At 43.3% G+C, this 15,963-nt stretch overlaps 1 protein-coding gene across 14 annotated transcripts in view; it reads right to left on the reverse strand.

Annotated features, from left to right (window-relative positions):
• ATXN7L1 (ataxin 7 like 1) overlaps nt 1-15,963 on the reverse strand; it is an 81,857-nt gene that overhangs the window by 23,916 nt on the left and 41,978 nt on the right. For 9 of the 14 annotated variants that reach the window (XM_083575053.1, XM_083575066.1, XM_083575070.1 and 6 more), the window contains one exon: nt 2,035-2,257. The exons of 2 other annotated variants lie outside the window; for them this stretch is intronic. In XM_083575053.1, coding sequence (XP_083431179.1) covers nt 2,035-2,257 — 223 coding nt within the window. Of the gene's footprint in view, nt 1-2,034; nt 2,258-6,703; nt 6,803-15,963 lie in introns of those variants that run through there. 3 more of the 14 variants (XM_083575056.1, XM_083575055.1, XM_083575054.1) reach the window with 2 other exon arrangements.

Consider the following 15,963-nt stretch of genomic DNA (forward strand, 5'->3'; position numbering starts at 1 on the left):
TGTAAATCAGGGACATCCCTGGAAAATAGAGACACTTGGAGGGTCTGAACTAGTGCATATCCAATCTAATTCTCACACATAAAGGAATCATCTTTTCTACTCTATATGCTACAATTACAATGCATTCAACTTTTGTCCCTTAGGAAAGAAAACTGTTCAGTAATGGGCCTTGTCAAATATTAAAAACTGCAATAAAGATACAACAGCCCATATCCTATCACACAAAGGCCTGGGGTTGCTCTTCTTCAGGTGTTTCCAGGACAGAAATATCAAATGCAATATTGACAAATTATTATTTTTTTAGAGAAAGCCAGAGCAAGATATGGCAATATGCTGCCCTAGGGTTAGAGGCTGTTCTAGATTATAAATTAAGGGAGGATCTATATACTGAAGACTGCCACAGGAATCCAGAACAAATGAGACATGATGAATAGGGTCACCACAGCTGTAAAAAATGATATAGTATATTTGACTTCCTTGCAGAAGTCCTAGTTTTCCAGATCTCAGGAAGTTCAGGCCCTGTTAGAGTTCCTGACAGTCATTTAGCAATGCCTAAGGTTTGTTTTGCAAGAGAGACTTCCCTCTGCACATGTGCAGAGACACTAGTATTCAAGTATGTTTTAACCCTTTTGGCATAAAGTGCTATTAAAAAGCAGCCCCAAAGGGCTGAAAAAACAGGTCCTCATTCAATAAAGGTAAAGGTAAAGGGACCCCTGACCATTAGGTCCAGTCGTGACTGACTCTGGGGTTGCGGCGCTCATCTCGCTTTATTGGCCGAGCATGTGGCCAGCATGACTAAGCCGCTTCTGGAGAACCAGAGCAGCGCACGGAAACGCCGTTTACCTTCCCGCCGGAGCAGTACCTATTTATCTACTTGCACTTTGACGTGCTTTCGAACTGCTAGGTGGGCAGGAACAGGGACCGAGCAACGGGAGCTCACCCCATCGCGGGGATTCAAACCGCCGACCTTCTGATCGGCAAGTCCTAGGCTCTGTGGTTTTTGAAGATGACGTTCCGTCGCATGCATGGAAGTCTGTTGCAGCAGCAGGGCTGCAGGGCTGGTTATAGTCCAGAATGACAGCACAAATATAACGATAAATGAAATAATTGACAGTTTGATGTCTTTTAATGGTACCCAGAAATCTACTGTATCTGCTTAAGAGCTGGTTGGGCCTGCCACTAAACAAACATTTCCTATTAATGTCAATGGGGCTGCAATATGAAATGACTGGGTTGGTTTTTTAGGTGTGCACATATGCATGTGTTAAGTACACACACACACACACACACACACACACACACACCACAGGGCATAAATGGAGGTTTCTTGCTCTTGCACCATGAATGAATTCCCGTATGTAAATAATTCACAAGGAATTAGTCAAATAGAACACCACGGGCAATTGGGCAATTGGGCAGATACAACACACAAATCATGCAGTGACAGTATTATTATTATATATAGCTATTGTCTGGGATCCAAGTACCAAATGGGGAATTCTATACTTCCAGCTGTGTTCCTGGAGCATCTCCTACCAAGAGCAACACCCGGAATTAAGGGGAAATTTTGGAGCAACCATCAACACAGCACAAGGAACTAAGGAGAGGCAGGAAAGTAGTGGGTGTGCAAATTCAGGGTCCTAAGTGTGGCAGCACTTGCCCTCAACAACAGGAAGGCACCTGCAGTATTGGCACTGAAGTACCTGCTTAAAACTCACCTGTTCACTCAGACTTTCTTTGAGGGATAATTCAACTATGTTGATAAATTCATTTGAGCTACTAATTTGCACTGTCTTTGTGGATATAATCTGATTGTTTATTTTATGTCATTTTGTGGTACACCACAAAAACAATATGCCCATCTTCTATTTAAGACACCCACCCACCCACACCACACCACACACTACTCCAACGCTAGAAGAGATCCATTATTCAGCCACATATTAAATTTCCGTGCCTGTTTTATAAGAAATATTGAGAAGAAAAAGGAGAAGGAAAAAAAAACCCCAACCGTTTTCCAGAACAGCAACTTACCAAGGTTTATCCCTTGATACTTTCGAAGAAAAGACCATGTGCTGTTTGCTAGTGGAGGTAATTAGATTGTCTTTGGGCGTTTTGAATGGCTTTGAGTTGTTATTGACAGGGTTATGGCCGCTGATACAGGATCTCGGTTTCATCTGTATAAATGATGCCCTGGAATTGCAGGGTGGAGAAGCTGGAGATGGGGAAGGCTTACACATTGAACCGTGTCTTCGTTCTAAAGCAGGGAGAGAAAACCCAGAGACAATGAATAGGCAAGACAATGGCAGCTAGGTAAGAAAAAAGAAAGAAACCCAAGCAGTATAGAAACCATAAGCCCAAAGCATCCCGAATAAAACTGATTTGCTATTAAAACATTATTTATACTATAATATATATTATAATATATAGATGGCCAAAATAGTAATGGAGTACAGTGCCACACTGTGTGCTTGGTGAATCAATGCTAATGGTTATTGCTGAGCTGCCACTGAAATACAGTCCTTGGAAAAGCCAAATGGAAACCAAGTGGGACTCTTATGTCTGATGAGTGGGCTGGTTTGCAGGTATCTTCGGCCTAGATACAAGCTGTATGGATAATAAATAGAATTTTCCTTATGCATACTCAAAACATATCAGCACCTCTTCATTCTGTGCTATTCAGCTTAATAGGGTGGCCGAATAATTACACAACAAAGCTACATTTCTCTCACAAAAATAATTCCCAACATTCCCTCCCCCCCCCCAAGTCTTGTTTGTAGACTTGTAATTAAGAATAGAGAAATGTTGAGACTAGGGCAAATAATTTTAGACGTGGTGGCAATTCCCATGATCTTAATGGCACATTTGTAAAATAAAAAGAGAACCGCCAAGGAAATGGCTGCTGTACATATATGTCATCATGTGATCCCAAGCTTGAGCAGCAGAAAATAAAAGTAACTGATTCACAGATCAGTTACAATCTTTGAAACAGTCCTAAACTTTTTGTCCTGACTTCCTGTGGCTGTTAGCAAACACAAAATGATGTACTATGATATGCAAAACTTCAAATTGTAGCCTTTTCATTTGCTCATGATTTGATCTGCAGTAACAGTTTGCACATACTCGTACTCATTAGGGACCATTAATTACCACATTTATAGGAAATGCCAGGTCGTATCTTTGCAACAGGGGAAAAATTGAACTAAGAACTGAATCTGAATGAACTGCCTAAGTGTTTATACTGATCAGTATTTAACTATTTATATTAACGGTCATAATCAATTAAAAACAAAAGGATGAGAAAGACAACATTAATTCCTTCTTCAATCCTTCAGTAAAATTAAAGTTAGAAGCCCATGGACCTTAAAGGTCACATTCTGTCTGACCAATACAAGGGGAAAGACGCTCAGTGTGTCCGAGTCATGGGCCTCTCTTAAGAATGCCCTCTCTTCCATTCCTCAGCACATGAACATATCAAATGTCTAAGCTGATCTCACTGGCTGTACAGTCTCATGCATGCAAAAGCCAATGCCTCGTTATACATTTAATTCACATACACCAATGTTAAAACTGTGTGGATTAGCTTTATGTCAATAGATTATGAAGTCGGATAATCGATCTTTAGTAGCAACATGATCTCAACCGCTCAAAAAGGCTCAGTGCTTACTAGAGCTCTTAAAAAGAACACAAGCCAAGTATCACAAGTAACGTTGCAAACATTAGAAAAAAGAGTAAAGAAAATTGGAATGTGTGAAAAGAACAATGCCTAGAAGAATGAATATTTATGCCTTTACATTATCAAAATCTAGCATATCAGATCGTGTTTATTCATGCTACAGTCTTCAGCCAATAACTTGTGCATATGCCGGAAGAAAGTTTTGTCATTCCTGTTTATTATCCAAGGTTGTTTATTTATAGTCAATTTTGAACTTTGTGATTACCCAAGTCACCATATGCTACAGTGGTCAGTTATTCAGAGAAAAACACAAATAGGTGAGAGCCAAGAACCCCAAATTATTACTATGCTTTCGTATTTCCCCCCAGCCTTACAGATTAATCGCTGATTGGAGTGAAACAAATCATTATCATCTCAGGCTAAAGAATCATATGAAAAGCCCTAGGAACAACAATTGCAAAAAGGCAGGAAGTGAAGTAAATTTCAGTTGCACAGCCACAGGATGCTAAGTCAGCGGCAGAAGAGTAGAAATGAGTTACTAAAGAAAAATCTATAAAAGGAACTTGGTGGGCTAAGAATGCGACCATTTCAACCCCATTTCTGCTGATTAAAGCATTCTTCCTTACTGGACCAACCATAAAAGGACTGGTGAGCCCCTTTTCGGTGCTTTTTTAAAAAAACTTTTCTTAGATATGCCTCCACTGCCAAAGCAATCAGGCCAGTGTTCCCCCCCAGCCTATCAGATCATGTGTGGTTGATTAAATGTAGCGTCTTTATCGCCAACAACATTCAGTTGCAAATAATCATAGCTGCATCAGGGCAAGAGTTCTCCCATGCAATGATGGTGGGCAGTAAAAACACCAGCATAATATGGCAAATCTGATAGTATCAGCCTTGCTGCCTAGTCAATGGGATAAGTTTCCTCTCTCCATTCACAGTTAGGATAATAAGAGAGCTTAGAATTCCTCCATTGATATTCTGTCTTTTTAAAACCCCCTGTATTTTTTTTAAAGCTCTCTATAAAATATAAGACTTGGACTAGGCAGTGATATGATGTCATTATGTTCATTGCATGATCCCTGATTGGCATGGACTATGCCATGACTATCAGCATGGACTAACCCCTTCATGGATCACTGCCTTGCCGTAGCGAAGGGGCTTGAATAACTCAGAGAAGCTATGAGCTATGCCATGCAGGGCCACCCAAGATGGACAGGTCATAGTGGAGAGTTTTGACCAAACGTGATCCACTTGGAGCAGGAACCGGCAAACCACTCCAGTATCCCTGCCAAGAAAACTCCATGGACAATTGGTGCTGGAGGAGACTCTTGAGAGTCCCATGGACTGCAAGAAGATCAAACGTATCCATTCTTAAGGAAATCAGCCCTGAGTGCTCACTGGAAGGACAGATCGTGAAGCTGAGGCTCCAATACTTTGGCCACCTCATGAGAAGAGAAGACTCCCTGGAAAAGACCCTGATGCTGGGAAAGATGGAGGGCACAAGGAGAAGGGGACGACAGAGGACCAGATGGTTGGACAGTGTTCTCGAAGCTACAAACATGAGTCTGACCAAACTGCGGGAGGTAGTGGAAGATAGGAGCCTGGCGTGCTCTGGTCCATGGGGTCATGAAGAGTCGGACACGACTAAATGACTAAACAACATGCCATGAAGAAGCCCTTTAAAATAAAATGAGACAGCAGCAGTAATTCAACAAATACATGTTGCAAATAGGGTGCAAAAAATGCACGAAGTAACTGAAGGGAAAGTGTGCAGTTTGCCAGATTCTTCCAACTTACTGAAAGGGCACTTTTTACATTGAAAAATGAGCCTCATGAAAATACAGCATAGCGTTATATGAAACCCTGCAGGTCACCACGGCCTTCCCAACATTTAAGCGCTCACAGAGTGCCAGATATGGGGACATAACTCTGTGGGCAGACAAAACACTGGGAGCAAAAGAAGAACAGAGGCAACAAAAATTTTACTTGTCTCAGGCAGGCTTACTGAGATAGAGCTCAAGATCCCCAGGGAAAACTGGAAAATCAGGCCACCACTGACCTAGCTAGAAAGCTAATTATCAATGTTAGCTTACAAACTTGAAAACCAGAGACTCAGAGCAAGGTAGGGACTCATTTACAATGGTGTTAATGTGCTACTGCAATGTACTTCCTGTTAATATCGCAAAACTATAGATTGACACACTTCATTCCGAATTTTCATTAAGCATGCAACCAAACTGATTTCGTACAGGCATACCCGTCATAAGTCAACAACTTTGTAGGTTACTATCTTAGTAACTGATATGACGTATGCTTCCTGTTTAAAAGGTTTAAACATTAAACCAAGTGCCAAGCATATTTTAATACAAAAAAGCATACTCTTGTAATGAGCCAAATAACTCGAGTCATTGGGAAGATTAGGGATAACAGGCAATTACTTCACAGCCAATCGCCATAAACACCTTGCTAAACACTTTCATTTTCCTTGTGACAAAGTCTAGCACACACTGTTGTCCATTAAATTAAATAACAGAAAGGAAGGAAGGGAGAGGGAAAGTCTGCTAACAAATTAGAGCGTTGTAGGAGTGGTAGAAAATATCCAAAGAAAAATGTATAACCTGAGAGAGTTGGATAAACATAGTTTCAAGTTTGGTTGAAAACAATCTTCAAACTGAATCCACTCCAATTGTATTTGCACTGTTGAAAAGGAAATGGCAGAGAGTTTAGCTTTGGCTCTTCGTGTAAACTGACAAAGGAAACAGACTGCCGGGTCGAAGAAGAGTACTGATGTTTTTGATTAAAAAAAAAAAAGCAATTTAAGAAACTTGTTAACTCCAGAGACATTACTGGAAAACAATCAGCTGAAATACCCACCAAGTTGCACTTTTCCTGTATTGGTTACACACATTGTCTTCCGACATAAAACAGCTAAAAACTCCTCTTTTCTGCTGGGGAGGGGGAAATCAGCAAGAAGACACAGTATATAAAACAGCTTGCTAGAAGAAATTGTAAACTAAAAGGACTTACACCGAGGCCCAGTCTGCCAAGTTAATCCAATTCTAGGGCGACTGTAAACAACTTGTACTGCTGGAACATGAAATGATTCACGTTACGGACACTGTCAGAGAATGACAGCGATATGATTAAGTATTTTGCAAAGGCTGGAAAAGAGGCAGACGACTGCTCCAGTAAGCAGCACACTTGCAGCCGCCAACTGTTTTGACTACAGAGACAAAACACCATCACTAACCAGGTTTCACACCCTACCAGTTGGACAATATAACTTTTTAAACAGCTTAAAAAAGAGAAAGACAACTACCATGCATTATAAAAGGAAAATGCTCTGCACATTAATTAATTGTTGGTGGCAAATCTCAAGGTGACCAAGTAGGGATGGCAGTAAACTTACCCCCCCCCCCCAATTACCATGGACTTTTGCATTTTGAAAACACAGCTCAGGACTACCACACAATCTGTGTACAATGTGGCTTAGCATTGGCCGGCAACTCTGTTCACACGAAGACAGCTGTCTTGTCTGTTGTTCAATCAGTCAAGAGACCATCATTTCTTTTTCTACTGTCAAAAGTTTATTCACTGCTCCTCAGTGTTTCTCAAGCTTGGGTGACCAGCTGTTGTTGGACTACAACTCCCATCGTCACTGACCACTGGTCCTGCTAGCTAGGGATGATGGGAGTTGTGGCCCAACAACAGCGGGGGACCCACGTTTGAGAAACACTGCGCTACATATTTTGGTGAGTTCTGCAACCAACCGATGAGGAGGCATACGCATAACAACTTTTTCCTTTGCTGCACAAACATACGAAACTGTCTGATATGGTGTAAGATTATTGGTCCAGCTATTCCTGGACTTCAACTCCCATAATTCCTTTTTTTTATTATTTTTTAAGAAATATTTATTAAGATTTTACAAAAACAAATATAGAAAAACACATAATAATAAAAAAATAATAAGTAAACATACAGAAAAAATAAAAAAACAATTAAAAACAATTATTTTTCATAACTTAAAACTCATTTGCTTGTTTCTTTGACTTCCTCACACCTCCCCTTCTTGTATTCCCATTTAAATAATCAAATCAGCAAATCCTTACCCTCTTTCATTTATCTTATCTCTATAACTTAACATTTTATAACTCAATATTTTCATCCATTATCAATTCATTTTTGCATATTCTTATTAACTTTGTTACTAATACCACTTATTTCCAATCCAACACCATTTTAGTTATTCTTTACCTATTTATACCCTTCTTCCATATTCTTAAAACATTACAGCTGGAAACCACTTAATTTCTATCCAACATCATTCTAACATTCATTAATTTTACAATATTTCTATAGATAGTCTTTAAATTTCTTCCAATCTTCTTCCACCGTCTCTTCTCCCTGGTCTCGGATTCTGCCAGTCATCTCTGCCAATCCCATATAGTCCATCACCTTCATCTGCCATTCTTCCAAAGTGGGTAAATCTTGTGTCTTCCTCAACTCCCATAATTCCTGAACAATGGCCATGTTGGCTGACGCTGATGTCCAAAAACATCTGTAAGGCCACAAGTTACTTGTCCCTGCTACTATTGTGACTGGCACCAGCTCTTCAAGGTCTCAAAGAGAGGTTTTCCCCCACTTTATTACCCAAGTTTCATTTATACTGAATTAACCTATAATATTTTGCATGCAAATCATGTGCTCTACCCACTGAAATATGGTTCCTCTATAGAATCAAAATCCAGCCAAATAACCCATTTGTGCGTTTTATGTAAACAAAGGAGTGTCATAATGCATTCTAAAAAACCAATATATTACAAATGTTGACTAGTCATTTATACCAATAAAACCTGGTTTGGTTTTAACAGTGATCATATCTAGGGTTGGGGAATAGATGAGTGACCCCAAACTCTGAAAGTAAAGCCATGTTCCCAACAGTCCAAAGCACGCTCAAATGTTTCTGCGCATGCACTGTGGGGTTTTTTTTGTGAGGCATGCATGGAGCTTCACAAACCACCGTTTGATTCCCCACTTCAACAGTCAATTAGAAGAAGCAGAGTCTATTAGCTGAATAGAGGCAACTTTCCCCTTCATTCCCACTTGATGAATTTCTACCTCCCACATACCTTTCTCCTAAATATTTTGCCAAAGCTCCAATTCAAACTTAACTGCTACTTTTAACAAAAAGCATAAGAATGTGAAAAGCAGCTTTAACCCAACCCCCTCAAAGTAAGTTGCAGTACTGCTTTCAACAGAAGCAAAAGTTCTCAATATGTGGCGGTGTCAGTAGCTGCTCTTTGTAGCTTATGGTTACAACACGTCCCCATTTCCCAAAGACAGTCCCTGGATTTACAAACCTGTCCCCGGACAAAATCTGTCCCCGGAATGTCCCCGGATTTCATTTAAGGTCCCCGGATTTATATTTTAAGTGTTGTAGATTTATTAGTAGGGAATGAATGTTGCATGATTGGTTCAACGGCACAAGACACATCGTATGGGGACTTCTGGCGAGGCAAAATGGTGGGCACCACGGCAGTGAGCAGCTCCTGAAGCCAGCCAGAGCCTACTGCGCTACCAGGCTAGCCCCAACCTTGCTGCACTGCCGCTGTAGCTGAGGAGAGGTAGGAGAGCACCGGGAGGGCAAGGACACGTGGCTGAGCCCAGGCCCAACCTGAGCCTACTCCACACCTGCTAGCGCTCCAAGAGAGCAGGCTGGGGCCCAGAGGAAGGCCGCACAACAGAGGAGACTACAAAAGAGAAGATATTTTAAAAAATATTTTTTAAAAACATTAAGAAGTAATAACTTTTTTTTTCTCTTTTCAAAAAAAAAAGGGTCCCTGGATTCTTAGAAAAAAATCTGGTAACCTTATTGTAGCTTGCTTTGTAATTGTTTGACAACGGAAACTACAGAAATGGCTTGAGACTGAAGGGTTGAAATTAAGGGGTGGCATCTGACAAAATCATATGCAGAACAGACCCACTGAAATCACCCTCCTTCCCAAAGCCTAGTTGGTGCTTTCCCAGCTTTGGGAAGGAGATGGGAGGGCCTAGGACGCTGCCAGAACCTCGTGCCTCCTTTTCAAAGACTGACACTTCATTTAGCTGGCTTTGGGAAAGCGGCGCAAGGACTGGGGTGTGTGTGTCAAATTCTGGCCTTGCTGCCTCCCCCCCCCCGCCACGAATGCACAACAAGGCAGCACGTGGCCCGCGGGTTCCATGTTGATCTAAAAAAGTTGGGTCGCCCTGCTCCAAATCACCTTCAAAAAGTATGGAATAAGCATAGCCAGGAAGAAAAGCTTGGAAAGGAGGGGTTTGTATGGACAGGGAGCAGTGGCGTAGCGTGGGTTGTCAGCACCCGGGGCAAGGCAAGTAATTTGCGCCCCCTAACCCGGCGCAAGGCAAGTAATTTGCGCCCCCTAACCCGCGGCAAGGCAAGTAATTTGTGCCCCCTAACCCCTAACCTGCCGCCGCTGCCAGCTTCTTCTTGCTGCTGCCTGGTCTGGTCTGGTGTGGTTCTCTCCCGCGCTCAGCGCTGCGCTGGGCGGCCGCTGCACTGTCCCTCCCCCAGATAGTCCCTCGCTCTCTCTCCGCACCGCACGCCTGGCACCCACCCCCTCCACAGTGGGCGGCGACCCGGCGGCTCGGATCGGATTCGCACAGCCAGCACTGCACTGAGAGAGAGTGAGTGAGCCAGGTAGGGGCAGAGAGCTGCGAGTGCGAGCGCCCCCCCCAGATGTTGCGCCCGGTGCGGCCGGCCCCCCCTGCACCCCCCACGCTACGCCACTGACAGGGAGCAGCAAGCAAGGCAAGGGTTAAGCACCACCTTCTCCCACAGATTCTCCCCGTCATATCACCTACATTAGTCAGCAGATACGGCAAAGGAACACCACCTGCCAAGGTAATATTCAGTCCCTTACTCAGCTTCCTCCAGACAATTGTGTGCAGCCTGCACATAAACAAGCAATCAAATCAGCCCCGAAATCCCCTGACCGTATTTGTTACCCATCGCCGATGAAACTCCGGTTGCACCTCACAAGTGGGCACTGCCAGCTAAATACAGAAAGAGAGCCTGTGCTTATCTCTAATTTGGTGAAATAAAATAAACAGGGCTCAAGAGAATATTGAAGTAATTCCAGGCGGAAGGAGGACGCTAGCCTGCAACAGTCACTCTTGTAACAGAAAAAAACAAACCCTTGAATAACAACTAATCATAAATTAAATGTGCATTGCTCCTCTTGGGAAAGCCATCAGGTGATTATCAAGCGTGGAACAATAGATCTAGTATTGGATATATTTTTGTTCACGTATGACATGTTATGAGATAAATTTGCTTCAAATCTTATTCAGTTTAGGGAGGGGGCAAGGAGGGGAGAGAGGAAAGCTTAAATCTGTTTCTACACCTTACCGAGCAACACTGTCGGATGAGATTCATACAATTCTGGAAAGTTTGCTCTCATTTGCTCTGCTACTTGCTGCAGTGTTTGTGAACCAAGAAAGGCAACAGTGCAGGTTACAATTTGAATCCAATTTAAAAAGTGTTCTAGGACACCAGTTAATTTGCCGGCTAAACTTCCAAGTGAGATGGCAAGAATTACACCTGCCGAAATGAAAGCATTTGACTGCAGCTTTCTACTGTTAAAGCCTCCTTCAGATCCCAGAAGAGGCCAATAGTTGCAAGGCCAAATATGAAGTGATGTGATCTCCCTCTGCTGGCTATGTATATGCAAGCAGCTGAGAAGCTATGAAAATCTGAGTGTTCCAATAGAACGCATTTCAAACGACAGGAAAAAAACTAAATTAAGTTATTGCCACATTTGGAAATTAAATAGCCTTTTCCTCCTGTTCCTGTGCTGAAATTCCTGAATAAACCCACAGGCTGTGCAAAAATACAAAATTGAATGTAACAGTGGTCAGAGTTCCTCAACTATGGCGTGAATAATTTCAATCCACACACTGTCTTGCAGGCACACATATTTGGAAAGACGTTCCCCAGCCTCACGACTCCCCTCATATCTCTAGCATGATATACAACTTTCTTAAAAGAAAAGAAAAATGAAAGGCATGGAAGGAAGACATCCCATGCTGGACACCAGCATCATCCCAAGGTGGCTGATGAAAGATTCAGCCGCAGCATAATAGCAAGCAAACAACTGTAAGAGATTTACAGCCATACCTATATGGCCTATGATTTGAAGAAGCACCTTAACATTGTGCGTTTTGAATTTCTTCCCCCATTCTAAAAAAAAAAAACTAACTCTTATCTACACCTCATTCCTAGATCTCTTGATGAGATAAAGGTAAAGGTAAAGGTAAAGGGACCCCTGAACATTAGGCCCAGTAGTGACCGACTCTGGGATTGCGGCGCTCATCTCGCTTTATTGGCCAAGGGAGCTGGCGTAGAGCTTCCGGGTCACGTACCCAGCATGACTAAGCCTCTTCTGGCGAACCAGAGCAGTGCACAGAAACACCGTTCACCTTCCCGCCAGAGCGGTACCTATTTATCTACTTGCACTTTGATGTGCTTTTGAACTGCTAGGTTGGCAGGAGCAGGGACCGAGCAATGGGAGCTCACCCAGTCGCGGGGAATTGAACCGCCGACCTTCTGATCGGCACATCCTAGGCTCTGTGGTTTAACCCACAGCGCCACCTGTGTCCCGTTGACGATATAGCAAGTCACAAAACATTGTGGTGGTTTACTGTACTGTGAGAATTAAAAAAGAGAGGTTTTTTTTCCTGATGACACACACCTCCTATGATTTGCGACTGGGAACGTTATGATCCGCATGCTAGACAGGGAAATAGAGATTAAACACAGTTTTAAAGAATAATATTCTTACAAAGGGGCCACAAAGTCACATGTTAGACCAGCTTTATTTCACACTGTAAGACAAGCCCCAGTTCTTTGTCAATAAGATCTGTCGGTGTGGTGGCCTACGGTGCCTTCGGCTTCTACGCAAGAGGTAGCTGTTATTTAAAGCAGCCAAGGAAGTGATCCTAACAAGTGCGTAAATGTGTAGGAAGCTTTCAGATGCCGAAAATAAAACGAGGCTGTTGATTAGCTGTGCACTTTCGAAGAAAGGGCAGCCTAAAGAAGCAAACTGTTTAGCCACAAAAGTTATCTGAAGCCTTTTCCTCTGCTTATACAGGCAATCTGTAAATTTAGCACAATGGAATATGCTGCTCCATCACACACACACAGACCCAGGACGTACCTCCAGACTGACATAAACAGAGTTTGCACTCACAGTCAATACTTTAAAATGAGGTTTATGTCCAAATAGCTCAACTCTGCATTATTAAAGAGGAGGCAATGCATATAGCACGACAATAAGAAAACAGCACACGTGGCTGATATGAACTCCAATATTTAAATTGAATTTTTTGCTGTGCCCATTCACTTGCATCAAGCTACTTTTTCATACGGCTTGAATACCAATTTGTGGGGCTCGGGGGGGAGGGAGTGATTCAAGGTGGAAATCTTATTTGTTCACAGTTGGCACATGTTCATTCTAATGCAATATTCTTTTCGGCAGGGTGGATCAACATAATTTTATACCAGAACCTAAGTATGTTGATTGAAAGCAAATCTCGCTAATTTGAAAGGGAATGGTTTGCTGAGTGAGGATGCTTTGAGGCAGGAACTTCCCACACTCCTGGTCTGCTGCTTTTGAGATGAAGTGCAGAACACACTTGCTTAAGCAAGAACTGCAAACAGCAGGTACCTTTCTTCAGGAAGCTTGCGGAATTCAACTTCTGCCACATGCACACCACACATTTAAAGCACACAGTAAACCCACAATTTATGCACACTGAACTCGTGTGCATTCAGCTTTACACAAGTGGCAAAAATAAAAATAAAAAAGGGGGGAAAGGGGGCAGGGTTCTGGGGAAAATTACTTTGGCCCAACCAGCCACCACTGAACCCAATGGGTTTTGACTATACACAATTTTGGCTTTAGGCAAGATCCCCTGGATGTAACGCCTGCATAAGTTGCAGGCTTAACTGTATTTTGTTAACAGAGCTAGCTTACAGAACCCTTAGCAATCTACAGCTCCCAGAACTATTTGGGTGGGTGGGTGCATGCTTGGAATGTGTTAACGCTATAAATGCCTTTTATGTAGGGCTGCATTTGAAGACAGTTTGGAAACTTCAGCTAGTGCAGAATTCAGCGGCCAGGTGGCTCACTGGAGCAAGACGGTTTGAGCATATTACACTGATCCTGGTCCGACTGCACTGGCTACCAATTAGTTTCCAGGCCCAATTCAAAGTGCTGGTTTTGACCTTAAATGGCTCAGGACTGCAAAACCTCAAGGACTGCCTCTTTCCATCTGAACCCTGGGATCAACTTCTGAAACTCTTCTTCGTGCCTCCTTGAGAGGTTTGGAAGGTGGCAATATGAAAACAGGCCTTCTCTGTGGTGGTTCCATGTCTGTGGAATGCTCTCTCCAGGGAAGTTCACCAGGCACCTTCATAATACACCTTTAGGCACCAGGCAAAAACATTCATTTTTAACCAGGCCTTTGGCTGATTTCATTGACAAATCCTATGCCCTTTTAAAATGTGGGGTTTTTTTTGGGGGGGGTGTTATAAGGTTGTTGTTTTTATTTTGATTATATATTTTGTGATGTTATATTTTGATTTTGTTCTGTGAACCACCCTGAGACCTCCGGGAATAGGGCAGTATAAAATTTTAATAATACAGTCATACCTCATGTTACGTTTGCTTCAGGTTGAGCGTTTTCAGGTTGCGTCCTGCGGCGACCCGGAAGTAACGGGATGGGTTACTTCTGGGTTTCGCCGCTCGCACATGTGCGCAAAACGACATCACGCGCATGCGCAGAAGCGGCGAATTGCAACCCACACAGACGCGGGTTGTATTCTGTTCAGGTTGCGAACGGGCCTCCGGAACGGATCCTGTTTGCAACCAGAGGTACCACTGTAGTAATAATAATAATAATAATAATAATAATAATAATAATAATAATAATAAAATGCATACAGCCATGGACTGGCAGGTCTGTATCAGTCCTGTATTCATTGCCCCTTGTGATGTGGACTGGTGGGACCTAGCATAGGGAACAGTCCCTGACATTTCAAGGAACAGAGGCAGCCCAGCTATAAAGCAAGGGAAGACTGATTGTGGCCCAGTTCACACAGTCCTCATGCTGCACAGATGCTATGAACGGGGGGGCGGGCGGGGAGGGACAGGACTCTGTCCACCCTTCCCACTTCATAGATTCCCAGGTTGCATGTAGCATACTGACTGCAACATCTGGACCCATGTACAATGAGTTCTACATACCCCCCCTTTGCAAATGTTGAATAGTTTCTGCCTAGTAAGAAAGTAATCCAAACTTGGCCATTGAAGAGACAGGCAATTCTGATCCATGGGCATAAATATTTGTTTCAATGGTGGCTACACATGGATAATACCTCACGTCTGTAGGTTGTCCCCCGTGTTAATTAGTGGCAGCAATCAACAGAATGCGATTTCCTGGCCAGTCAAAAATTAATTGCAGCTGGGACCCTCTTTATCCCAAGTGTTGAATGTACAGCAAGCTCATGGGAAAATCTGCTCCTCTTTCTAGCTTCAACCTTGTGGCTAAGAAGGAGAAGCAGAAAATCAGAGGTTCGCTCTGCCTTGGCACTTTCTCTAATCTTGGCATGTACCATATGCGCAGAGCAAGGCAATGCACATCCACCTTTACCCCTTCAGCTCACAGGTGCATTGACCTGCTCTGCTTTTGTGCCCTACTAACACCCAGAGCAGCCCCCAGGCACGGGAGAAGAAAATGCAAGGCGCAGGAGGAAGCCTCTCACGAACCCCTGTAGCTTGGAAGTACAGAAGCATTTGACTTTTGCCTCCAGGTCCAGAGACTAAGCTCACTCGACAGAACCCGTCTCCCTTCTTGCCATGCCAAAGGGATGAGCGAGATTAAAAATGTAAGAAGAGGCTGCTGGATCAGGCCAATGGCCCTTCCACCCCAGCATCCTGGTGGCCCAAGGAAGCTTGCAAGGGGGACCCGAGAGCAACAACTCTCTCTCCTCCTGTGGTTTCCAGCAGCTGGTATTCAGAAGCACACTGCCTCCAACAATGAAAACAAAGTGCAGCCATTAAGGTTTTCAGCTATGGATAAAGGTACCCCTGCCCGTACGGGCAGTGGCGTAGCGTGGGTTGTCAGCACCCGGGGCAAGGCAAGTAATTTGCACCCCCTAACCCATGGATTTGCGTCCCCTAACCTGTGGATTTGCACCCCCTAACCCTAACCCCCAGATGTTG

The sequence above is a fragment of the Podarcis filfolensis genome (assembly GCF_964270895.1).
Source record: "Podarcis filfolensis genome assembly, chromosome: 10".
Lineage (NCBI taxonomy): Eukaryota > Metazoa > Chordata > Lepidosauria > Squamata > Lacertidae > Podarcis > Podarcis filfolensis.